This window comes from Piliocolobus tephrosceles, chromosome 19 (assembly GCF_002776525.5).
Source record: "Piliocolobus tephrosceles isolate RC106 chromosome 19, ASM277652v3, whole genome shotgun sequence".
NCBI classification, from domain to species: Eukaryota; Metazoa; Chordata; class Mammalia; order Primates; family Cercopithecidae; genus Piliocolobus; species Piliocolobus tephrosceles.
The window spans coordinates 22,086,157-22,113,295 of NC_045452.1; the positions used below are offsets into that span (position 1 = coordinate 22,086,157).

General features: G+C 43.7%; 1 protein-coding gene across 11 annotated transcripts in view; it reads left to right on the forward strand.

The window, feature by feature from the left end:
• TNRC6B (trinucleotide repeat containing adaptor 6B) overlaps nt 1–27,139 on the forward strand; it is a 289,062-nt gene that overhangs the window by 238,338 nt on the left and 23,585 nt on the right. For all 11 annotated transcript variants that reach the window (XM_026448465.1, XM_026448460.1, XM_026448456.1 and 8 more), the window contains 8 exons: nt 2,257–2,382; nt 11,451–11,582; nt 11,916–12,011; nt 12,155–12,335; nt 21,629–21,766; nt 23,933–24,109; nt 25,608–25,754; nt 26,005–26,100. In XM_026448465.1, coding sequence (XP_026304250.1) covers nt 2,257–2,382; nt 11,451–11,582; nt 11,916–12,011; nt 12,155–12,335; nt 21,629–21,766; nt 23,933–24,109; nt 25,608–25,754; nt 26,005–26,100 — 1,093 coding nt within the window. The remainder of the gene's footprint in view (nt 1–2,256; nt 2,383–11,450; nt 11,583–11,915; nt 12,012–12,154; nt 12,336–21,628; nt 21,767–23,932; nt 24,110–25,607; nt 25,755–26,004; nt 26,101–27,139) is intronic.

A 27,139-nucleotide genomic window follows, 5' to 3' on the forward strand; every position in this document is an offset into this window, starting at 1 on the left:
GTTGGTCTCGAACTCCTGGCCTCAGCCTCTCAAAATGCCAGGATTACAGGTGTGAATCACTGTACCTGGCCTATATACGTTTTTTAAAGACCAAATCTGTATGATTGCCCCTGAATACGTCACTGTGCAAAAATAGCTCTATTGGAGCCAAGAAAATGAGCGCTTGTGATGCCCAGGTTCCATATTAACTTAGACAAGGCATTTTTTGATCAACTACTGTGGACTTACCTATATTATTATCCATTCCAGATATAGTGCTTTGTGTGGCTGTAGGGTCACTTGATAATGAAAAGCCTAAAACCTATGATGGAGGAGGGTGGAAATTGTCTACTGGGAAGACGGAAGTAGGAATTGATTTTACAGAAGCTGAAAAAGCAAATTCTTTTAAATACTTGTTATTAAAGGAGAGGTTGAAATTTAAAACAACCCTCAGGAAACAATTTTGTATTTGCCAGAAAATGGATTCTGGCAGGGTCTTTAGCTCCCAGTAACCCCACCGTCCAAGGACCAGTTGTGAATAATTGACATCTAGTAACTAAGTCATTACTTTGATGATAAAGTGAGAAAGATCTTAGCAGAATATCCTTGGTGAAATAAATGTTTCCTGTTTTCTTAGGGATGATCAGGGTAGCGAAGCTACTGACTACCACAATCCCAGCAAAGTCAGGGCTGAGCCATTTCACTTTCGAGTGGCAGTTGGTAAGAAGGGAGCAGTAGAGATGTTGGAGTTTCTAGAATTAAAGGTCTTCTCATGTTTAAACAACCTTTTGGGAGACATAAAATTCATGATGGATCTTTGATTTACTTTTACGAGATACACAGATTTTAATTGCCATTTTGACTTTATGTTTAGAATCATTTTTATTTTCAATGCTTTTAAGTTCACTAATTTCCCTGCAACAGTCCCTTACTCTATTTTTTAATCATTAAGCCATCAACAGTATTTTTAGTGTTCTAGGTTTTAATGATGCCATTACAAAATTATTTAAAATTACCTTAATCCCTGTGATTCCAGGGATATGATAATGGTGGTGATTTCAATTCAGGGTATACGTACTCAGTATAAGCAGTGACGCAGCTGTCTTTGCTGAAGGTGTTCAGTGGGATATTTTCCAGTGTGTGGAATTGGTGGGTCATGAATATTTACAGATTATATATTCATCCTACAGACTGGGGCTTTATTGAGTTCTGGGAATACGAAGAGGGAAAGATTTAAGCTGACAGTAGAAAGACAGAATGGAAAATAACTGTAGTGTGGTTTGATGATGAGTGCCCTCAAAGAGTTTTAAAGCATTTTGAGATTGGAGAGGTGGGCTCAATTAATCTGAACGTGAAATTAGGAAGATGGTTTTGGGGAAGACTTCCTTGATGAGGATGACCTCCAAGCTGGGCCTTGAAGAGGTCAAGTGAAAATGGTATCAGGCAGAGGGAACACAGTGTTGTGTTATTACCAAATACGGTTTCTTCGCTGAAGGACTTTTCTCAGCTAGAAACGAGTCAGAAAGGAAAGGCCACCATATAACCCAACTCTCTTAGTTATCTCATCGGAATAGTGTAGAAGTGCTCCAGTGAGTTGGGCCTCCAGAAAGGAGGGAGTTCAGCTTATTTTTAACTAGACCAATATGTATTTGAATGAGAAGTTACAGGTGAGTAAAGTTTATTTTGGTGTCCCTGTAATGGTTTTTACTTTCTCCCTTTCTTCCTTTTTTTTTTTCACTGTGTAGTTGAGTCACATTTCCTCATCTATCAAAGAAAGGATTGAGCAGATCCAGGACAAGGAAGGGTGCTAGGCTCACTCTGGAACGGCAGAGAAATCACATCATAATGTTTTATAAATACAACTGATAACTATCCATAAGGCTGCATTTTTACTCAGGTGCCTTTCAAGATGGAGCTCAGATTATAAAGCTTGAGAATAATTTTGGTAAACCCAGTCGCAAAGAAGAGTATTTGAAATCAATGTTATGTTGTCTATATCTTTCGTTCACAAAAAAGAATGTAGGACTTCTCCTAATATTTGACAGAATTGAACCCTTTCCGTTTATAGAGTTCGTCAAACTGTGTACAGGTACTCATGATTCAATTTGAGTAATTGCCCTAAGCCTTCTAAGATAAGGAACTTCTCAGTTATGAAATTCTGTTATTCCATGGAACACAGCCTGTGATTCTTCTGAGGGATCTAAAAGACCAGAACTGTTTCTTACTTGCATTTTCTTATGTTAACAAAAAGCCTTACTGCTGCTCTTCTGTTTACAGGGCGGTAGTCATGGTTTGTTTGGAAACAGCACAGCACAATCGAGAGGTCTGCACACACCAGTGCAGCCACTAAATTCTTCTCCCAGTCTCCGGGCGCAAGTGCCTCCCCAGTTTATTTCCCCCCAGGTAAGCAATTTTGTGTTCCTATGATTCAAAATTAAAGACCATTTCAGGTAGTTACCAGTTGTTAACTGATTTTTGTGGGCATAAAAAGAATAATAGTAGCATAAAATAGGAAAAAACCATCTTTTCTTGACCTTTTGGCTAGGATCAAGTAGAGTAAAATATGAAATATCTAGCTGCCAAAGATCAAGACTTTTAGAACAAAATATCAAATCTCATTTTTTATTGCATCATGCATACCAACAAAGTTGGTATTTTTGCATGAAAAGCTTATGATTCTATTCCTTTTAGATCTCCTATTTTTCTAACTTTATATTTTGAAACTGCATATAATTAAAACTACTGTTAACAAGTTCTGATGTGTCAGTGTTCAGAGGCTGGTTGCCCTCAAGGATTTACCCACAGATAAAAAGAGAATTCGGCCTGGCACAGGGGCTCATGCCTGTAATCCCAGCACTTTGGGAGGCCAAGGTGAGCAGATCACTTGAGGCCAGGAGTTTGAGATGAGCCTGGCCAACATGGCGAAACCCTGTTTCTACCAAAAAACACAAATTAGCCAGGCGTAAAGAACAAAACAAAAATTAACTGGGCGTGGTGTTGCACGCCTGTAATCCCGGCTACTTGGGAGGCTGAGACAGTAGAACCGCTTGTACCTAGGAGGCAGAGGTTACGGTGAACTGAGATTGCGTCACTGCACTCCAGCCTGGGTGATAGAGTGAGACTCCATTTCAAAAAAAAAAAGAAAAGAAAACCAGAGAATTGCCAGATTCTGGATTATTCCGAAAATGTTGAGCTGCATGCCAACAAAGCAATTAGGTGCTCTAAGGGGAGTTTTAGAACTAATGACGTAGCAGAGACTCCTGGACTTAACTCTTATTCATGAGCAGCTCCGTGTAGGACATAGTCTATTGGATACCATGGGAACCAGGTAGGTCTGTCCCTTAGTAGGAGATGTGCAGAGAGATGGTGTTTTGTTTTGTGGGTAAAGGTGAGAGATTTGTGTTAGTCTACCACACACTTTCCCCGTTCCCCTTTGTGAGAAAGCAGACGTGAGGACAGAGTAATAGCTGATAAGCTTATGCAAGGATTCAATGTATGGCCTTAGTCCCTCCTTAGAATGTTATTTTAATAAACAAAGTTTTGAGTCCATTTCATTCTGTAAAGGAAGATGGGAGTACTTATTAGATCCAACCAGCAGGTTGTAAAGGTTCAGTTTTTGTTGTTTGTTTTGGTGTTTTTATTTATTTTTCTTTTTTGGAGGTAGAGTCTCCCTCTGTCACTCAGGCTGGAGTGCAGTGGTGTGGTCCGTAGCTCATGGCAACCTCGAACTTTTGGGCTCAAGCAATCCTCCCTCCTTGGCCTCCAAGTAGCTACTTGGTGGAGGAGAGGTGCCAGCCTCTCCTCTTCTTTCCCTCTCTCTAAGTTCCAGTCATCCTTCAAGCCCCAGGTACTGGTTTGTCCTTTAGACAGAGCCGTTTCTGACTTTCCCAGCACTCTGCAACAGCAGTGTCTTCTTAAGTCTTGGAGCATACATACATTTTACAGTATCCCTTGGTATCAGGCTGACAGTCATCCATGGTTATCAAATATCTGTAGCATGTTAGGTAATGTCTTCATCGTGCACAGATGGAGAAAATGCCATCTCTCTCTCTGCAGCCTCTTGGAGTTGGTGGCAGAGGGGTGGGTTGAGGTGAGGAGGAGGTGATAGTAGAATTCCCAGCAGATAGTGTGATAAATGTATAGAAATGTTTAACAGAGTTTGGGTAATCGGCTGAGCCTTCACACTAGCAGTGTCGTTTGAGTCTTGAAGAATGAGTCACAATTTTCTGAGCACACCAGATTAAAAGTGCCTTCTAAGCAGCAGGAGCCTCATGTGCAAGGCGCAGTAATATCTAGAAGAACATAGCATTTGGGGGAAAGGCAGTTAGTTTGAATAATTAGTTAGAGCTTCTTGAAACATACAGACACGCACACACACTGTCTTAGAATAGAAAAGGAAGGCCGGGCGCGGTGGCTCAAGCCTGTAATCCCAGCACTTTGGGAGGCCGAGACGGGCAGATCATGAGGTCAGGAGATCGAGACCATCCTGGCTAACATGGTGAAACCCCGTCTCTACTAAAAAATACAAAAAACTAGCCGGGCGAGGTGGCGGGCTCCTGTAGTCCCAGCTACTCAGGAGGCTGAGGCAGGAGAATGGCATGAACCCGGGAGGTGGAGCTTGCAGTGAGCTGAGATCCAGCCACTGCACTCCAGCCTGGGCGACAGAACGAGACTCCATCTCAAAAAAAAAAAAAAAAGAATAGAAAAGGAAGGAACTAGACAAGAAGTATGGGACCAAATTTGGAAAAGATGTTTGCTTTGCTTAGGATTTGGGACTTGGCCCTATAGGCCAATCCTTTTCAACATGGTTTACAAGCATTATTTAGGCTGCTACTTAAAGACACAGTTCCCAGGTCTCCAATCTTCTGTGACAGGTGGCTTTGGGGCTTAGTCACCCCCATGTTATCTTTATGTGCACTTAAAGTTTGGCCACTGCTGTAGACAATATACTATTAAAGATTTTTCAGCTGAGTAGTGATGTAGAAAAATTTAAGGTTTAGAAGATGCTGGGTGCAGTGGCTCACACCTACACTCTCAGCCCTTTGGGAGGCTGAGGCAGGCAGATCGCTTGAGCCCAGAAGTTTGAGACCAGCCTGAACCGCATAGTAAGACCCCATCTCTACAAATTATTTTATTTTATTTTATTTTTTTGAGACAGATTCTCTGTCACCCAAACTAGAGTACAGTGATGCAGTCTCAGCTCACTGCAACCTCCATCTCCTAGGTTCAAGCGATTATTGTGCCTCAGCCTCCTGAGTAGCTGGGGTTACAAGCGTGCACCATCACGCCTGGTTAATTTTTGTATTTTTAGTAGAGATGGAGTTTCACCATGTTGGCCAGGCTGGTCTGGAACTCTTGACCTCAAGTGATCCACCCCGCCTTGACCTCCCAAAGTTCTGGGATTACAGGCATGAACCACTGTGCCCGGCCTACAAAAAAATTTTTTTTAATTATCCAGGCATGGTGGTGTGCACCTTTAGTCCCAGCTACTGAGGAGGCTGAGGTGGGAGGATAGATCGAGTCTGGGAGGCGAGGCTGCAGTGAACCATGATCAAGCCACTGCACTCCAGGCTGGGCAACAGAGCAAGACCGTGTCTCAAAAAAAAAAAGAAAGAAAAAAGAGAAAGAAAGGGAGGAAGGGAGGGAGGGAACACTGGCAGTAATAGAGAGGACATGTTTGAATGGCAGGAGTACTAGAGCAAAAGAGAGCAGTTGCAGGGCTAGTACAGGAGTCCAGGTAAGGCAGCGACAGTGGGAATTAACTCTCTTGTAGGAGTTGCCTCTGATCTTTTTGTTGCATAATATGATGATCTGTTCTCCAGTCTCTTCTTACTCGGTGTATCAGCAGCATTTGACAATTTCCCTCCTTCCTGAAGCACTTCCCGCGTTTGGCTTTTGGACACCTACTACATTGGTTCTCCATCTGCCTCTCCTTCTCCATCTCCTTTACAAGTTCCTCCTCAAGTTCCCAATACTTACTCAGCAGAATGCCCCAGATCTCAACCTTCGAACCTCTCCCCACCATCTGTAGTCACTGCCAGGCGATCTTACCCAGTGGAATGACTTTAAGCACTGCATTCCAAAATTGTGTCTTCAGCCCACGTTTTCTTTCCTCAACTCCACAGACTACTCATAGGATGCCCTACAGGTTAACTTGTTCAAAACACAGCTTCTGATCTCACCCTACACTGCCCTCAAAAACATCCCCTTACTCCGAGTAAATGGCACTCTCATCCAATAGGAGTTCAAGCCAGAGGCAGCATGCCCTGTAGTGGTGTGCTCACTTGGTGCTCACGTCCGCTTGGAGTACAGCTGTTAAAATAGAAAGTCAAACAGATTTTTAAATTGGTTGGTAACACTCAACATCTCTTAGAGCATAGAGAGGAAGCAGCTGGGAGAACTATTACTGAAATTAGAGTACTTTCCAAAATGGCAGAATTGATGGGTAGAGTGAAAGTGACAGATATTGAGAGAAAATGAGCTGGTGAGCCAAGTACAGGAAACCTGAACTTGGTCAAATGTTCATAGACTAAAAGAGTGTCAAAGAAAAGATAGGCCAGGTGTGGTGGCTCATGCCTGTAATCCCAGCACTTTCGGAGTCCGAGGTGGGTGGATCACTTGAGGTTAGGAGTTCAAGACCAGCCTGGCCAACATGGTGAAAGCCCGTCTATGTTAAAAATACGCCAGGTGTGGTGGCAGGCACCCGTAATCCCAGTTATCCAGGAGGCTGAGGCAGGAGAATTGCTTGAGCCTGGGAGGTGGTGATTGCAGTGAGCCAAGGTCATGCCATTGCACTCCAGCCTGGGAGACAGAGCAAGACTCCATTTCCAAAAACAGAAAAAAGAAAAGATAGGCATGTGTTCTTGAGAATGTAACAGAGATGGTGGCTCAAAAGTATTAGGAAACTGAGGAATTTACCTCTGACCGCGATGCCAAAGAATGATAAAATGAGAAGATGCAATGGGGATGGGGAAGCTTTCTGATTAACTTAGTTTATAATGGGACATTTTCAGAAGATGGATAGTAAGGGTAAAAGCAAGCATGAGTAAAACACAGAGTAAGCTGAGACCTGCAAAAAAAGTAGGTAGATTAAAAGAACATTTTAACGTTTGGTTTGGTGCAGTTTGGTGACTAGGAAAGGAGTCATTGCCTTGGACTAGTTGTATAATGCTCAGGGATTACAGAGTGGAGGTAAAATTTTTGTTGCTTTTGTCTTTTCTATTAAGAAGAAGGGTGTTCAAACCAAATGACAGATCCTAGAGCAGAGTAGGAATTTGTGAAGAGAATCCCCGTCTGTGATTTTTGAGGAATGCTGGGAGTCTTCAAGGGGAGTTTAACAATGACACCCATCTTTCCTGCCCACATTCTGAATGTTTAAGGCAAAAGAGGAAAACATATTGAGGCCACAGTACCCCCTTTACTACCAATAGAGCAGATACCGGCAAACATGTGCACTTCCTAATACCGAATTCCAGCCTTAACCTAGAGTCACTGGAATGGGGTGGTCCTCTCTCCAGGCTTGTTTCCAAGGAGGGAAAAGAGGCCTGAAGTTGTCTGATAAAATAAAGGTGGATGTCCTCTGTGTGGAGCCTCAGATCAGAAATGGGAAAGAAGCACCCCTCCACTGTAAGAAAGTGAGGAGAATGGTGAATTTTTTTTTCTTTCTTTTTTTTTTTTTTTTGAGATGGAGTCTCCCTCTGTCGCCCAGGATGGAGTGCAGTGGCGCGATCTCGGCTCACTGCAAGCTCTGCCTCCCGGGTTCAAGCGATTCTCCTGCCTCAGCCTCCCAAGTAGCTGGAACTACAGGCGCCTGCCACCACGCATGGTTAATTTTTTTTGTATTTGTAGTAGAGACAAGGTTTCACCATGTTAGCCAGGATGGTCATGATCTCCTGACCTTGTGATCCGCCCGTCTCAGCCTCCCAAGATGCTGGGATTACAGGCGTGAGCCACCACACCCGGCCTTTTGTTTTTTGTTTTGTTTTGTTTTGTTTTTTTGGTGTTTCTCTCTGGCGTCCAGGCTGGAGTGCAGTGGCATGATCTTTGCTTACTGCAACCTCTGCCACCTGAGTTCAAGCGAGTCTTGTGCCTCAGCCTCCTGAGTAGCTGGGATTACAGGCGCTTGCCACCACACCCCGCTAATTTTTGTATTTTTAGTAGAGAGAGAGTTTTGCCATGCTGGCCAAGCTGGCCTCAAACTCCTAGCCTCAAGTGATCCTCACCCAACTCGGCCTCCCAAAGTGCTTGGGATTACAGACGTCAGCCCCCGTGTCCAGCCTGGGGAAATTTTTTAAATGTTTTCTGAAAGGAGAAATAAGGAAAAAGTAGCTAAAAGACTGATGAATTTGGTCCCAGTTCCAGGAAAGAATCTAGATTATCAAAAAGATTGCTTTTGAGTACATATGGCAGTAATCAATAATCATAGTTTGCTAATAAGTTTTCATGCATTCCCTTCATTGGTAAAAATGCTGGCATAGAATAATAATATAGCTGTTGTATTCTACTTCAACAGGCCGTTTGACAAGCTGTCTGTTTTGGACGAGATGGAAATATATTGGCTAAACATTAAAACAGTTGTGTAGATTAGTAACTGAAGATTCTCAGGCTGATGGCTTCATATTGGAAGGAAGCTTTAGTGGCATATGATTAGATTATCCTCGGCTTTATCAAGTTCAGCATTCCCATCCGTGACGGGATGGGGGAACACAAACTGGGAATAAGTAGAATAATAGGATCAACAAGAACTTGGCGGGGTGACTGTGAAGTTAAATATGATAGAGGTTCATTCATTTAATAGATATTTATGGAGCATCTTCTGTATGCCATGCTCATAAAGATATATGTAAGGTCTTAAGCTCAAATAAAAAATCAATTAATAAAAAGCTAAAGGCCAGGTGCAGTGGCTCATGCCTGTAATCCCAGTGCTTTGGGAGGCCAAGGCGGGCGGATCACGAAGTCTGGAGTTCGAGACTTGCCTGGCCAATATGGTGAAACCCCATCTCTACTACAAATACAAAAAAATAGCTGGGTGTGGTGGCACGCTCGTGTAGTCCCAGCTTACTCAGGAGGCTGAGGCAGAAGAATCACTTGAACCCAGGGGGTGGAGGCTACAATGAGGTGAGATCACACCACTGCACTCCAGCCTGGGTGACAGAGTGAAACTCCATCTAAAAAAATAAAATAAAACCCAGCTACATGGGTTAAATATTACATGAGGGAACAAAAGCATATTTTTAAATATTACAGATATTAACTAACATTACACTTAGTATGTGAATCAGGAGTTATGATCACCAGAGAAAGTGACATCTTAGGCATTGTTAGTGAAAGCACAGCTTTTAACAGAATGGTTAGGAATGGCCAGGTCTGCTTGGTGTTGAACTACTCTAGAAAATACCTTTCTGTTCTTGGCTCTTCACTGAGAGATGAAAGGAGATACAGGTGAAAGAACTGATCATATTGAACCTGAAGATGAGACGCAAGGGAACTGTAATCATTGTCTGAAGACATTTGAAGAACCAGCCTGTGGAATAATGTGAACATTATAATCTCTAAGAATCTGACATGGATTAACTCATAAAATCTAATGACTGAAGTTAATATTGTTGTCATTCCAGTTGGAGATCAGGAAAGTAAGGGTCAGAAAGGCTAAATAAGTAACTTGCTCTGAGTCAGCTTTGAAATGGCAGCGCTGGGCTGGGAGCAGTGGCTTATACTTGTAATCACAGCACTTTGAGAGGATGGCTTGAGCCCAGGAGTTTGAGACCAGCCGGGAGGTCAGGGCTGCAGTGAACCATGATCATGCCACTGCATTCCAGCCTGGGTAACAGAGTGAGACACCCTGTCCCAAAGAAAGTAAAAATTGGGGAGGCAGGCAGAGCTGGGATTACAAACCCAGGCAGACTGCCTCTAGAACTAAAGTCTTTGGTTTTTTTTTTTTGTTTTTTTTTTTTTTTTTTTGAGACAAAATTTCACTCTTGTTGCCCAGGCTGGAATGCAATGGCACAATCTTGGCTCACCACAACCTCTGCCTCCCAGGTTGAGGCGATTCCCCTGCCTCAGCCTCCTGAGTAGTTGGGATTACAGGCGTGCGCCATCATGCGCCATCACGCCCAGCTAATTTTGTATTTTTTTTTTTTTTTTTTTGAGGCGGAGTCTTGCTCTGTCGCCCGGACTGGAGTGCAGTGGCCGGATCTCAGCTCACTGCAAGCTCCGCCTCCCGGGTTTACGCCATTCTCCTGCCTCAGCCTCCCGAGTAGCTGAGACAACAGGCGCCCGCCACCTCGCCCAGCTAATTTTTTTGTATTTTTAGTAGAGACGGGGTTTCACCATGTTAGCCAGGATGGTCTCGATCTCCTGACCTCGTGATCCGCCCGTCTCGGCCTCCCAAAGTGCTGGGATTACAGGCTTGAGCCACCGCGCCCGGCTGTATTTTTAATAGGGACGGGGTTTCTGCATGTTGGTCAGGCTGGTCTCGAACTCTCGACCTCAGGTGATCCACCCACCTCGGCCTCCTGAAGTGTGGGATTACAGGCGCGAGCCACCACGCCCGGCTCTAAAGTGTTTTTTAATCTTTTTTTTTCCAAAGAGATGGGATCTTGTTACGTTGCCCAGGTGTTCTCAATCTCCTAGGCACAAACAATTCTCCCAGTCTGCTGGGATTTAACAGGCATGAGCCACTGTGCCCAGCCTGTAGGACTAAACTCTTGACCAGTGTGCTACACTACTTGGCACTCGTGGGCACGTGCTTAAGTTTGTTCTCCATGGCCCCAACCAGTCCATTGGGTTCAGTAGATGAGGGTGCAGGGAAAGTCATTTCTACTTACTTAAATCATCTTAGAGGAGCAAACCAAAGATGGGAGGGAATCCTCTGTCAGCAGAGCTTCCTGCAGCCTAGCCTAGGTCACTCCTGAGAACAGGGGGAAGGACCCTGCCGGGCCAGTGACCTTCCAGGCTCTTTTATGCGGCTCTTTTTTTACACTGCTACTCTGTGGGTGTTTGCTATCAGAAGCCATGAGTTGAAACTCATATCTCCTTTTTACAAGTTAATATATTTGTCTTATTTGTATCACAGAAATACTGTCACGTAAGTATTATTTATTAGCTTTATGCAATGTAGCATGTTTTGTTTTATGGCACGTTTCCAGTAATAATTTCTCGGTTGGATAAAAAGCCATATTGTCATCAATTTTTTTTTCTTGAAGATGTTTTCCTGAATATAAAATTTATGCTTTTTATTGTAGAAAATTGGAAAATCTAAGAAGAAAATTTAAAAACTCTTGTAATCTCACTGCTCCAAGATAATCATTGTTAACACTTCAGTGTATTTTTCCTGTTAACATATTTTTCACAGAAAAGTTTGAGAACACTTGCTTTAGATTCATCAATATTCTTTTCACAGAAAAACCATTTTATTTTGATAAATTCTGAAAATTCCTTTTCTCTTCTTTCTTTTTTATTTTTTTGGCTAGGTTTCTGCCTCAATGCTCAAGCAGTTTCCCAACAGTGGCCTGAGTCCAGGTCTTTTCAATGTGGGGCCCCAGTTATCTCCTCAACAAATTGCCATGCTGAGCCAGCTTCCACAAATTCCCCAGTTTCAGTTGGTAAGTAGCAGATTTTCTTCCTGTGGCTGAAAAGGTCATTTGCTTTTTTTTTTTTTTTTTTTCTCTAACTTTGATTTTGCTTCCCACATCTTTGCCACTTTCTATATTCAAAGGGTGCCAGTCCACACTTCTAGGCAGTCTATGGAGTGTGCTTAAGGGTTGTCAACTCAACTGGAGGAAAATGTAACCAGGAGACCAGGAATTTGGTGTTACTTCCCTCCTGGATACTTTAGAATTGTGTGACCTGTATATGAGTGCACAGACCCTTTAGGTGTCCTCAGTAAATCAGTCTCAGGAAACTTTGGTTCTCTGTCTATCCCCCTTGTTTTGTAGGCATGTCAGCTTCTCTTGCAGCAGCAGCAACAGCAGCAGTTGTTACAGAACCAGAGAAAGATTTCTCAAGCTGTACGCCAACAGCAAGAGCAGCAGGTACGTGGGTGGACAGGGTCCCTCCAGTGTTGTATTTGAGAAGTACGTCCCGGCTTAGCCTCTTATGGCAAAGAACCGGGCACAGTCTCTTCCTGGAAGTTCAGGGCTGTGCTTATCACGTGTCCGTCTCTCTTGGCCCGCAGCTGGCTCGAATGGTGAGTGCACTGCAGCAGCAGCAGCAGCAGAGGCAGCCGGGCATGAAGCACTCGCCCTCTCATCCTGCTGCTGGACCCAAGCCGCATCTGGACAACATGGTACCCAACGCGTTGAATGTGGGGCTCCCAGACCTTCAAACCAAAGGGCCAATGCCTGGATATGGTTCTGGTAAGTTGTTAGTAGAGAAAATTACCTTTTTAGAAATCTACCCCTCCAGGCCTGTGATAGGGGTTGCGCCTGCATTACCCTCTGTTTTTATGTCAGCTGTATAAGGTAGGTAAATATTCTTACCCCTGGTTTACACATGAGCCATCTGAGGCTTCTTGAGTTTCAGTGGGTTTCCAAAGCTCACCATATGGTTACTAAATAGCCAAGACAGGCCTCTAACTTCTCTGGCTTCAGAGCAGTCTTTCAATATATGTGTATGAATGGCCAACTGCTCTCCTACTGCCAGGAATTTTTAAAACCCTGTTTAAATGCTTGTGCATGCTGTGAGTGGTACACATGGCTGAGGTTATGATCTGTTAAAATATGTACTAGTTTGAAATGTTTTAGTGTGCTCATATTAATACAATTGCCTTCTATCAAAAAATGAACTCAAATTATAATGCAGATTGATACAAATTCATCTGATACTAGTATTTCATCTGATTTAAATAGAACAAGTAAGGTTATGCCTTTAACATTCTTCAAGACTTTTTTGGCAGGCAAATCATAGCTCTTTCAGAACTGGAAAACATGCTGAAAGCAGAATCTAATTGGTGAGGAAACAGTGATTTCAAAATAAAATTCAAAAATGGAAAAGATACCACACACCGTCACAGTTTTGTCTCAAACTGACAACATTTAGAATTTATCTTGTAAAGAAGATACTGTTCTATGCACACTCAAAAAACAAGAGTTGGGCCGGGTGCGGTGACTCACACCTGTAATCCCAGCACTTTGGGAGGCTGAGGCAGGCAGATCACGAGGTCAGGAGTTCAGGATCAGCCTGGCCAACATAGTGAAACCCCATCCCTACTAAAAAGACAAAAATTGCTGGGTGCGGTGGCTCATGCCTGTAATCCCAGCACTTTGGGAGGCAGAGGCAGGCGGATCACGAGGTCAGGAGATCGAGACCATCCTGGCTAACACGGTGAAACCCCGTCCCTACTAAAAATACAAAAAGAAATTAGCTGGGCATGGTGGCCGGTGCCTGTAGTCCCAGCTACTCAGGAGGCTGAGGCAGGAGAATGGTGTGAACCCGGGAGGCGGAGCTTGCAGTGAGCCGAGATCGCGCCACTGCACTCCAGCCTGGGCAACAGAGCGAGACTCCGTCTCAAAAAAAAAAAAAATTACGAAAATTAGCCGGGCGTGGTGACACACACCTGTAATCCCAGCTACTGGGGAGGCTGAGGCAGGAGAATCATTTGAACCAGGGAGGTGGAGGTTGTAGTAATCTCAGATTGCGCCACTGCACTCCCACCTGGGTGACAGAGTGAGACCCCCATCTCAAAAAAAAAAAAAAGAGTTGGGAAGACATGAAATTGCTGGTTCTAGGTGACAGTGTGACCCTGGACAAATGACAGCGGCTGATTATGCGCCAACCCCGTGATCCTCCTACTGCACGTGCAGGGGGTGAGCAAAGACTTCAAGGTGTTCTTGATCTGGGTGTTTTAACGGAATTACTTTGTAGATCCTCAGCTTCCACCAACTGTTTTCATTCTTAAAGATGATCTGCCTGATAACTGACTTAAATTCGAAATAACTTTTCTTGCACTTGATACAGAAGAAGGTCAGCTCTGTGCTCATCTGGGCTAAAGAACACCAGGGTACCAAACATGGGGGAGCCTCCCTTGATTACTAACAAAGGTGTCCTATGCTGGATTTCCTTCTTTTTTTTGAGGCAGTCTCACTCTGCTGCCCAACCTCCACCTCCTGCAACCTCCACCTCCCTGGTTCAAGCGATTCTCCTGCCTCAGCCTCTTGAGTAGATGGGATCACAGGCACACGCCACCACTCCCAGTTAATATTTGTATAGTAGAGATGGAGTTTCACTATGTTGGTCAGGCTGATCTTGAACTCCTGACCTCAGGTGATCCACCTGCTGTGGCCTCCCAAAGTGCTGGGATTACAGGCGTGAGCCACCGCACCCGGCCGATTCTTATTTCAAACGGCTAAAGGATCAGAGTTAAGCATACACATATATACACATTTACTGAAGAAATTTTATGATTTTTGTCATACTCCTGTTTCAGAAGTAACTTGTAAATTTAGCTGTGCATTATATTATTCCATATTAAAGAGAAATATTGACTTATTAGCTTGTTTCTGTATTTGTTAACTTCTTAAACAATAGATAAATAAATATTATTAGATCTCTTTTTTTTTTTTTTTTTTTTTTTTTTGAGACAGAGTCTGGCTCTGCCGCCCAGGCTGGAGTGCAGTGGCCGGATCTCAGCTCACTGCAAGCTCCGCCTCCCGGGTTCATGCCATTCTCCTGCCTCAGCCTCCCGAGTAGCTGGGACTACAGCGTCCGCCACCTCGCCCGGCTAGTTTTTTGTATATTTTAGTAGAGACGGGGTTTCACCATGTTAGCCAGGATGGTCTCGATCTCCTGACCTCGTGATCCGCCCATCTCGGCCTCCCAAAGTGCTGGGATTACAGGCTCGAGCCACCGTGCCCGGCCAGGTCTCATTTTAATTGTGACCTGACCATTTATAATCTGCCTTATAAGATAGATGTGTTTTGTCATTTATTTCACTTACAATTTTCCTGACTGGGCACGGTGGCTCATATATGTAATCCTAGCATTTTGGGAGACCGAGGAGGGCAGATCACTTGAGGTCAGGAGTTCAAGACCAGCCTCCAACAGGGTGAAACCCCGTTTCTGCTAAAAATACAAAATATTAACTGGACGTGGTGGCATGCACCTGTAATCCCAGTTACTCGGGTGGCTGAGGCAGGAAAATAGCTTGAACCCAGGCAGCAGAGGTTGCGGTGAGCTGAGATCATGTCATTGCACTCCAGCCTGGCAACAGAGCAAGACTCCATCTCAAAAATAAAAATTTTTTTCCTTAGTTAGCCTGATTACATTTATTTGAATTGAAGAATACATTTTAGGACTGACAGTTAGATTTGGCTGCCTGTTTTGAATAGATTATTTGATGAAAATATATTTAAAGCATATATAGAAATTAAAATTTTTTTTCTAATAAAATGCCAAAGATGTAATGAAATGAACAGTATTTCAGTTTTCCTGATGCTAAGTATGTTGAACTAAAAAGGATACCTCTGGGTGAAAGAATAGCAAGAATAATTGAAAGTTTATTAATATGTCTTGATAGGCCGGGCGCGGTGGCTCAAGCCTGTAATCCCAGCACTTTGGGAGGCCGAGACGGGCGGATCACGAGGTCAGGAGATCGAGACCATCCTGGCTAACACGGCGAAACCCCGTCTCTACTAAAAATACAAAAAATTAGCCGGGCGAGGTGGCGGGCGCCTGTGGTCCCAGCTACTCAGGAGGCTGAGGCGGGAGAATGGCGTGAACCCGGGAGGCGGAGGTTGCAGTGAGCTGAGATCCGGCCACTGCACTCCAGCCTGGGCAACAGAGCAAGACTCCGTCTCAAAAAAAAAAAAAATGTCTTGATAAAGCCTCTTTGTTACATTGCCTCAAAATTAAGAATTTGAATGACTAATGACCGCTTAACTAATCCTTATTGATTCTTTTGTAAAATAGATGGTTTCTAATTCTGTCCTTTTAGCAAAATTGAAAATACACCTAATTGAGGCTGAGTGCAGTGGCTCATGTCTGGTAATCCCAGCACTTTGGGAGGCCGAGGTGGAGAGTGAGAGAGGGAGAGAGAGAGAAAGAATACCTAGTTGCATTGTTGGTGATAATGACCTGTCTAAAAATTATATTTTAGTATCTATGTTATTGGGCTAGGGGAGAGAACATATACTTTAAAAGAAATGCGGAGAAGTAATTCATGTTATAACAAGACTCCTTCTGTTCCCATCTACTTACTTATATGAGTAAGATTTCTTAGTGCTTCATGTCAACAAAGAAATTTAAAATAAGATAGTAGAGAAAACTCTCATTATAGTCAGGAGTCTCGGTTACCGTGGATATCTGAACTCATTTAGAAACAAAGTGATTCATCTTCTTAGAATATGCATTTCTGATAAAATTTCACTTTTTATGTTTAAAATTTGTCAAAATTTGTAATATTTATTTGGTATATACCTGTGAAAAGTAAAGCTGTATAAATATTGGAGATTATAAAAATGACAGAAGAGTAATTGTATCTATGCTGCAATTATTGTGTTGATACCAGGTGTACACGTGGACATGGACTTAGAACAGTTGTGTTAGGATGGCCAATTATGGATGATTTTTAAAAAATAATTATAGTTATAGAAACTAGTTTGCTTTTTAATGTATAGTAAAAAGAGAAGAAAACAGAACTGCAAACAGAGTGAAGGCAAGATCAGTGTAAGGACAAGTTAATTTAAGAGCATTTCCTCAAGGATGTAAGAATGGAGCCAAATGTTAGTCATGAACAGACCATGAATTAGGGTGTGTGAAGATGAGAGAGAGTAATTCTGGCAAGGACAGATGAGGCAGGCAAAGGGTTGTCCTTGCATGAATGATAAAAGCAGGTGATAGGCAAGGGGCATGTCTTATCTCTGCTTGTACCTCAGCTCCTAACAACAAGGCCTGGCACAGAATAGATTGTCCATAAATATTCATTGAACTTAACTAAATGGCTTAATTTGAGCTAAAGCTTTCTGTTTGTGGGCTGGAAATTTCAGGGAAACCACTTGGTGGACTGAGGAAATTTGGTTTTGCTATAGTGGAAAGTACAATAAAGTCAGTATTTTCTTGGGTTTAGAGGTATGATAGCTTGTAAATAGCCAAAGGTCACTAGCAAAGCACTGTCTCTTCTTTGTTAATGCAGCCACTAGAGCACAGTGTCCCAGAATTCCTTCCATCAAATCCATCAGACACACTCCATATCCTAGTGTCATGCCGCTTACTACGTGACATCAAAGAAAATTATGTACATCTTCGCCTGATTTTTTCCTCTTATACTTTGGGGTTTGTAGATTGACCCTTTCAAGGCAATTTTCTCACCTATTCTTTCTCTGACCCCTTGGATTATTTTTCCTGACCAAACCTAGTGAGGCAGTGCTGAGACTGCCCTACTGTGGTGATACTTGATCCCCAAGTCTCTAATGAGAAAAGTGACCGTTTCTCTAAGGTTCTTGGAGCTGCTGAGCTCTTTCCTTGCGTGCTTAACTTTTTCTTTCTCTTTTTCTTTCTCTCATTCTTTTTCTTTCCTTCTTTCCTCTTCTTTTTCTCTTTTTTTTCTTTTTTTGCCCTTTTTCTATAACTCTTTAATTTTCTGCATTTCATTTGTCGCCAAAAGAACTCTAAGCAGTTGAAATTAAAGAAATGTAATTCACTGACCAGGCACGGTGGCTCACGCCTGTAATCCCAGCACTTTGAGAGACTGAGGTGGGCAGCTCACGAGGTCAGGAGATTGAGACCATCCTGGCTAACATGATGAAACCCTGTCTCTACTAAAAATACAAAAAATCAGCTGGGTGTGGTGGCGGGCACCTGTAGTCCCAGCTACTCTGGAGGCTGAGGCAGGAGAATCGCTTAAACCCGGAGGCAAAGGTGGCAGTGAGCCGAGATTGTGCCACTGCACTTGAGCCTGGGCGACAGAGCGAGACTCCGTCTCAAAAAAAAAAAAAAAGAAAGAAAGAAAGAAAGAAAGAAAAGAAATTTAATTTACTATGGGTTTTACAGAAATTTTAGAGTAACTTCAAAGAAATTAACGTGTAAGGAATGGTTCTTCCTCTTCTTAATAATGCTAGCATTCTTTTTAATCTTTGCCAGAAACCTAGGTTATTTCCAAAAGCTCTTTCTCAATGATTGATTAGAACTGGGCGCGGTGGCTCAAGCCTGTAATCCCAGCACTTTGGGAGGCCGAGACGGGCGGATCACGAGGTCAGGAGATCGAGACCATCCTGGCTAACCCGGTGAAACCCCATCTCTACTAAAAAATACAAAAAAACAGCCGGTCGAGGTGGCAGGTGCCTGTAGTCCCAGCTACTCGGGAGGCTGAGGCAGGAGAATGGCCTGAAACCAGGAGGCGGAGCTTGCAGTGAGCTGAGATCCGGCCACTGCACTCCAGCCTGGGCGACAGAACCAGACTCCGTCTCAAAAAAAAAAAAAAAAAAAAAAAGAACTGAGCTTTCAGGTGGCCTGGAATCCAAGCACCTTGGCCTGGTTTTTTCAAAGGCAGAAGTGTAATTTACCCAAGGAGCAACCTGCTTAGGCCATTAAGTCTATGTCAGAGAAAACCTTTGTTCCTTGCCCTCCAGTCTAATGACATTTCTGCTATCTAGGATGAAAAAAAGAAAAAAATGCCTCCAACTCTTCTTTTAAAAAAATAATAATAATAGGTTGGGCATGGTGGCTCACGCCTGTAATCCCAGCACTTTGGGAGGCCGAGGCAGCTGGATCACGAGATCAGGAGATCGAGAGCATCCTGGCTAACATGGTGAAACCCCATCTCTACTAAAAAAAATACAAAAAATTAGCCAGGCGTGGTGGCCGGCGCCTGTAGTCCCAGCTACTGGGGAGGCTGAGGCAGAATGGCGTGAACCCAGGAGGCGGAGCTTGCAGTGAGCCGAGATTGTGCCAGTGCACTTTAGCCTGGGCGACAGAGCGAGACTCCATCTAAAAAATAATAATAATAGTAATAGGGCCGGGCGCGGTGGCTCAAGCCTGTAATCCCAGCACTTTGGGAGGCCGAGACGGGCGGATCACGAGGTCAGGAGATCGAGACCATCCTGGCTAACACGGTGAAACCCCGTCTCTACTAAAAATACAAAATAAAAACTAGCCGGGCGAGGTGGCGGGCGCCTGTAGTCCCAGCTGCTCCGGAGGCTGAGGCAGGAGAATGGCGTAAAAACCCAGGAGGCGGAGCTTGCAGTGAGCTGAGATCCGGCCACTGCACTCCAGCCCGGGCGACAGAGCAAGACTCCGTCTCAAAAAAAAAAAAAAAAAAGTAATAATAATATTGGCCGGGCGCGGTGGCTCAAGCCTGTAATCCCAGCACTTTGGGAGGCCGAGACGGGCGGATCACGAGGTCAGGAGTTCGAGACCATCCTGGCTAATACGGTGAAACCCCGTCTCTACTAAAAAATACAAAAAACTAGCCGGGCGAGGTGGTGGGCGCCTGTAGTCCCAGCTACTCAGGAGGCTGAGGCAGGAGAATGGCATAAACCCGGGAGGCGGAGCTTGCAGTGAGCTGAGATCTGGCCACTGCACTCCAGCCCGGGCGACAGGGCGAGACTTGGTCTCAAAAATAATAATAATAATAATAATAATATTAAGGCGAGGCACGGTGGCTGATGCCTGTAATCCCAGCACTTTGGGAGGCCAAGATGGGCAGATTGCCTGAGCTCAGGAGTTCGAGACCAGACTAGGTAACGGTGAGAACCCATCTCTACTAAAAATACAAAAAATTAGCTGGGCATGGCTGCAGTGCGCCTGTAGTCCCAGCTACTCGGGAAGCTGAGGCAGGAGAATTGCTTGAACCCAGGAGGTGGAGGTTGCAGTGAGCCGAGATCGCGCCACTGCACTCCAGCCTGGGTGACAGAGTCTCCGTCTCCAAAATAATAATAATAATAATTTCATTTGAAATATTTTCATCTCATTCTAAAGATTTCTGCTCCCCCCCCAAGTCATCTTGAACTAGTAAATTGAGTTACAAAGTGTGGAAGAACACTGTTCTTTATATAAATAGCAACATTTTTCACATGGGTCAGGAAGGTATTCAACTTTTATTTGATTTATTATGTGTTCATAAAACTATCCCAGACAACTAGGATAAGCACAGGGGAGGAAAAACACAACCTGGGCCCTTAGTGGGACTTGAATAGATGGAAATTGAGGGCCCTTTATGGGTATAGTGTGGAGTCTGGTCTGGCTAGAGTTGTACATCTCAGGGCAGAGAAGCTTGGCTCTGCCATAGTGGGAGCCTTGCTTGCCTCCCTGGGATGCCTGCGCTTGTGCTGCTGCTCTGTGCTCCATGTGGCTCCTTCTCATTTTTGTCCCGTTTCATCATTTTAGTCCTTTATTTTACTTTTTTGAGAGTTTTTATGAACAGGTGTCACATACATTCTGACCCAAATGAATGATGGACCCTGTTAGACTCCATCATCCAGCTGTGCTGTGTGACTTCCGGCTCTCCAGCTCTGAAGTGGGAAAACGTTACCCACGGAGACTCTTCCCCTGAGGTTTACCTGGGGCTCATGGCAAAGTGAACTCAGAATCTCGAACTACCCACCTACTCAAGCTTTGGGGTCTTCCTCATTGCTTAAAGACTACTTTCCGGCCGGGCACGGTGGCTCATGCCTGTCATCCCAGCACTTTGGGAGGCCGAGACAGGTGGATCACAAGGTCAGGAGATCGAGACCATCGTGGCTAACATGGCGAAACACCGTCTCTACTAAAAATACAAAAATTAGCCAGGCGTGGTGGCGGGTGCCTGTAGTCCCAGCTACTCAGGAGGCTGAGGCAGGAGAATGGCGTAAACCCGGGAGGCGGAGCTTGCAGTGAGCTGAGGTCCGGCCACTGCACTCCAGCCTGGGCAACAGAGCGAGACTCCATCTCAAAAAAAAAAAGACTACTTTCAAATTTTTCTTTCTGATTTGCCCTGACCTCCACCCACCCCACTCTCAGGCTGCCAATTCTCTTCCTAAAATACAACTAGTTATCCTCTAACATGCTTAAAATGTTCACTGTCCTGTTGTCCTAGAGAAAAAAAAGGTCCCAACTCCTTGGCCTAATACATAAAGACCCTACATGACACGACTCTTCATTTCTCCCCATCCCCCAGCACTCTCTGCCTCACTTCATCCCAGAGTTAGCTAAACATTGGAGTCATTTGAACGTGACCATTCCCTAAACACACTTGGTTATCAAGAGTCAGAGCTTTGTACTTGGTTTGCTTGACTTCCCCAAATAGCTACCTTAGGCCCTAGATCACATGTTCCTTCTGCAAAGCCTTTCCTCCCCCAAGATACCCTGACTACAGCTCTGTCACTGCTGTTGCACTACATTGGCTGGATGTAGTCTTCTCCATCTCAGTTGGAGAGTGGCTGGCCCCAGCATCCTGTCTGGCACAAATACCAGCTAAATGAAAAAGGGCCTGCAGGAATGCACTGAGACAGACCTAATCAACGACAGTCATACATGTCTTCACACCTTCACAGGGAGACATCACTTACTTAGTGAGTAAGAGCCTAGATCAAAGCTTGGAATCAAAAATACCTGTTTCTGAGTGGAGAAACTCTGTGAATCAGTCTTTGAATGACACTTGAAGGCATTCGTGGGCTGTGCTTCAGAACTCTTGGTACTGATGCTAGAGACTTATAAAATGTGGTCTTCTCCTTTTTAGGCTTCAGCTCTGGCGGCATGGACTATGGCATGGTTGGTGGGAAAGAGGCTGGAACTGAGTCTCGCTTTAAACAGTGGACCTCCATGATGGAGGGGCTGCCCTCTGTAGCCACACAGGAAGCCAATATGCACAAAAATGGTAAGAGAAGCACTGAAAGCTAGAGCCCCCAACTCACATCAGGTCTTGATGAAACATTCTATAATACTGTTTTGAAGTACAGAACTTGGTGTTCTTTTCCTCCTGAATCCTGTGATTGCCTGTGGAGGAAGGTCACAGTCATGTGTATGTTGAAATACAAGAAATATAAAGTGCTAGCTCTAATTAAAGAGAGCAGAATTTTTCAGCTACCATGATTGAGGGTGGTAGCAGTGAACTTGGGCACCCACCAAGGTGAAACCCTAATAAGTTGGCTGAGGGAACAGAGTCAGCTTATTGAGTTTGTTTTGCTTTGTTTTGCGGAGCAGGGGATCGTAATAATACCTATCTTGTTGGTTGTTTGAACCATATTAAGTTTATCAGCTTTTTAAAAATTTCCTGTCTTTTAATCTCCGAAAGATGACTAATAGATCATAATACTGAGATTGGAACTTTCCACAAAGTTTCTTGTTCTATGTGAATTACAATGTCTGCAGGTCAGCGTTGAAGGGCATTGCAGGCTTTGGTGGTGATGTTGGTCGGCTTTTCCTCTCAATTTCTCTCTGTAAGGGCTTCTCCATTTCCCGTAAAACAGATAAAAGGTCTCAGAACCTTCCTTCAGCCTTTGTTTCAGTGTTTGTTTCATTTGACAGTAATTCACTTGGACTTAACTGTATCCATGAGAACCAAGTATAAATAGGTGTCTGGCTGTTCCTGCTGCAGCGCCCTGGCAGGCCTCAGCTCCAGCCAAGTCATTCAGTCTGAAGCCTTTCAGGTTTCCTTCATAAACCACTCTTTAATAAGCCCATCCAGGAGGCCGGTGAAATAGCCACGTGGAGCTCTCTTCCTGCCATCTCTGAGCATTATCGTTTGGTTTCATGGCATGAAGTCAAAAGTGATTTATTGAAATTGTAAAATCTGTTTGTGGACTGAATAAGCCCACTGTCATCTATAGCTTTGGGCGCTTTCAGTGCTTCCTTAGGCTGACGATTCACCAGGTCCCCTTGTCCCCAAAGACATGATAGGTGCATGATAATAAATATGAAATGGCATGTGAGAGGGTATCTCGAAGGCAAAATCTCTACTTGCCTTTTTAGAGCTTATAGATCATGTTTTCCCATCTCCTTAGCAATCCCCAAAGTAATTGAGCTTTTCATTTTCCACTGCTTCACCACAGTGCGCCTCTGAGCCAGATTTGTCAGTGGCTCCAGAAAAGTAAATGTCCTCTTAGCTGAGCATGGAGATAGTTTTGATAATAATCCCATTAGGCTGCATCACCCTGGAAATAATTTTATCCCTTCACAAGCAGCATCCTAAGAATAGATCAAGTGACCCAATACCATATATAAAATTCATTTGAGAAGTAGACTGGTATCTCACTGACACCTAAAGTTTTATTTAAAATGCATGTTTTGTTAGTTCAAGGCAATTTTAAGCTTTTAATTCTTTTCCTGCCCCTAGCATATAAAAATGCACGATGGGGGCACCGACAAAACCACTGAAGTGCTCTCAGGAAACCAGTTACAAAGGATTTGCTGTTCTTCATGTGTGAGGCCATGAATCCCCGAGCTGCAGAGTTCATTGCTGGTCTTGTGCTGGCAAAGACCCTGGGCGGGAATTCCATCTCATTGCGTTGGAATTTAAAGTAATTGCAGATGCTTTTCCCTCCAGTGGACTCTCTGTTTACACTGCTGCTTCCAGCTAATCTAAGCCTGATCAGCCAGCCCTTAAGAACCTGGGTGGGTAGCATCAGTAGAAATTTATTTAAAACCTTCTTATGTGCTACAAATTGTTAGAATTTTCCCCATTTCTCACTCTTGAGTCGCTAGCATAGAAACTAGGGATAATGGTCAGATTCCTCGTATGTGAACGTTTCATTCATTTCCTAAGACCGTGGAATTTTAAAACTGAAAGGAACATTCGAGCATTAGAACAATCCTGTGTGGCTAAGTGAGGACCTGAGAGGCTCAGAGAGGCAAAATGACTTGTTAGACATGCTGCTTAGTAATTATGTGCTGAGTCTCGAATGCAACCTCTTATTCCAGTGCTGTTTGTATATACTCCATCAGCTTCAGAAGACTGTTTGTTTGCATTCCAATGAATAAAAAATAGACAAGTTCTATTCATAGGAGTTATTCTGGATGATTTAATATCCTCTCTTTTCTTCAGGCGCTATAGTGGCCCCTGGTAAGACCCGGGGAGGGTCACCGTACAACCAGTTTGATATCATCCCTGGTGACACACTGGGTGGCCATACGGGTCCTGCTGGTGATAGCTGGTTACCTGCCAAATCTCCACCAACAAATAAAATCGGAAGTAAATCCAGCAATGCCAGCTGGCCTCCAGGTATTGTCCAGGAAATGCTTTTCCAGGATAGCATTTGTTTTGTAATTGTGAGTTTCAGGTTCAGAATACATTGCTTTTGTGACTCATGTTACTAAGGTACTTGCTTTCATTTTTTCATTCAGTAATTGTTAGAAGCAAGGCATGTGCTATGGGAAGACAGAAGATTTTCATTAGATGGGGAATCTGGGGATAAGTGACATTGTAGCTGGGACTTGGCATTCGTCCCATGCATAGGATGCCTTGTAACATGGGTTCTTTTGAAGTGTCTGTTGAATTGATCTGTTAGTTCTTAGGCAAGTATTTATTATCAGTTAGGCTGTAGGTATGCAGTAGTGATTGCAATGAGATTATTTGTTAATATTTTTCTTTCTCTCCTCTTTTGTTGGATATAGTAATCTATTCTCATGATAGAAAAATGGGAACATTTAATAAAGCAAAAATTAAAATCAGTAATTCCATAAATATATGTCCTCCTAGACCTCTTTCTGTGCATGCATATTTGTAATATGAATATGTATAGTTTCATTTTATTAAAGTAGAATTTTTTTTTTAATGGAGTTTCGCTCTTGTTGCCCAGGCTGGAGTGTAGTGGTGCGATCTCGCTTCACTGCAAGCTCTGCCTCCCGGGTTCAAGTGATTCTCCTGCCTCAGCCTCCCGAGTAGCTGAGATTACAGATGCCTGCCGCCATGCCTGGCTAATTTTTTGTATGCTTAGTAGAGACGGGGTTTTGCCATGTTGGGCAGGCTAGTCTTGAACTCCTGACCTCAGGTTATCCGCCCACTTCAGCCTCCCAAAATGCGGGGATTACAGGCGTGAGCCACCGTGCCCAGCCAAAGTAGAATTGTATAATGCAGATTGTTCATATATGGTACACATTGCTCTTTCTCTTCACGATTTGGAAAATAGAAGTTTATTCTGTCACACAGCTTTAAAATTTTAAAATGATTTAAATTGACCACTAGAAAAATTCTGAGCTCTCGTGTATATTCTAGGCTTTCTCTTGCTAAGCTAAATTATCCCTGTTGGTTATCCCTGGACATTTTATGTAGCAATATCATTTGTGTTACATTTTTTGCATTTTGGCCAACATCTGGTAAGGAAAGTGAGAAAGACCACTGATCTCTAGCCCATATTTTCACCAGCTCGTGGCCTAGATGCTTGGATAATTCTTGTGAACACCGGAGTCCTTACTCCTGCCTCCCCTGCCTTCAGCCCTGAAGTCTCCTGGGAGCAGGAGGATCAGGTTACCGGGGCCAGGCTGTGATGAGCTGTGGCTTCCAGTTCACTACCATAGACAGTGTGGTAACACAAAGGTGCCGTTGGCAAGAGTGTATGTTCATGCTGATTTTTTTTCCCTTAATTTTGTGATGAAAATCTAAGAGACAATAAATTCAGTATTTATACTTTTCACAGACCCATTTCTTATATCAAAAAAGTACTATTATCATTTTTTTTAAAACAACCTTTCTTCTCTAATATTTGTTTTCCTTGTCTCAGAATTCCAACCAGGAGTGCCATGGAAAGGTATCCAAAACATTGACCCTGAATCTGACCCCTATGTCACCCCAGGAAGTGTGCTGGGGGGTACAGCCACATCTCCCATTGTAGATACTGACCACCAACTGCTGCGGGATAACACCACAGGTACTTGAGCGAAGCATCTCTTATATATTCAACACCCAGCATTTTCATAGTTGTCAGTTTGTGACTTCATTTGTACTTGCTGGTACCTAAAAGTTTAACCAAAAAATGTAAGAATATTGCTTTTCACATTTATTTGTTAGACATATTTTGTCCTCCAATCTATTGAAGTTTAAATAAAATACTCTCAAGGTTTCCCTGGTTATACTGACATTTATCTTCAGTATTTTCTTCTTCTTCTTTGTTACCCAAGGGTCTAATTCTTCCCTCAACACCTCGCTGCCTTCACCTGGTGCCTGGCCCTACAGTGCCTCTGACAACTCCTTTACCAACGTTCATAGCACTTCAGGTATGAGTGTGAAGTTTTAGTTTCCCTTTGGTTAGCACTTTTTCATCAGGTTCCCTTTTATAAAGGAAATTGGCATGTATTTCGTAAGGTATACTCTTAGAGAAGTTGAGTAGCATAGGTCAGTATAGATGGAAGCGCACCCTTTTCTATTTGCTATATCTTTGAGGAACTTCTAGTCTCAGGAAGGATGAGCCAGATACAACTTTGGGATGAGCTGGCATATCCAGAGGGCTGTAGTCATGTCCTGATGACACACATGCTTCTCTTTTTTTTTTTGAGATGGAGTCTCGCTCTGTCGCCCAGGCTGGAGTGCAGTGGTGCGATCTCGGCTCACTGCAAGCTCCGCCTCCCGGGTTCGTGCCTTTCTCCTGCCTCAGCCTCCCGAGTAGCTGGGACTATAGGCGCTCACCACCACGCCCGGCTAATTTTTTGTATTTTTAGTAGAGATGGGGTTTCACTGTGGTCTCGATCTCTTGACCTCATGATCTGCCCGCCTTGGCCTCCCAAAGTGCTGGGATTACAGGCATGAGCCACCGCACCCGGCCAACATGCTTCTCTTTTACCAAGGCTGCTAGGAAGTCAAGGGTCATGAGAAGAACCAGTTAAGGCCAGGTTATTATTCCTAAGGTAGCCAATTATAGCTGGCTTTTCTCTAAAAATCCTCTCACTTATAGACAAAGGCTAAGGGCAGATGGCCAAAGGAAAATAAAAAAAAAACAAAACAACCTTGATTAATTTTAGTATCTTTTGGTAAGTTCCTCATGTTTTTTTGAAAGACATTAGGAAATGGAAAAGTTAGTGGATATAATAAAGGCTTTGAGGTCACTCACTGAGCATAGTGCCTTACTGGTTGGTAGACATATTGGTAATTGGCACCTTCAGTTTGCACAAGTCAGACCTTAAGCTGTTAAAGTCATTATGACTTCCATGCTTTGCTCAGGTAAAAGCAAATAAAGCATACCTTTATCCACCTACGAAGACGCGGCAGGCTAGTGGGCTGCAGATTGTCTTGTTTTTCTTCCCACCTCTGCGTCCTATC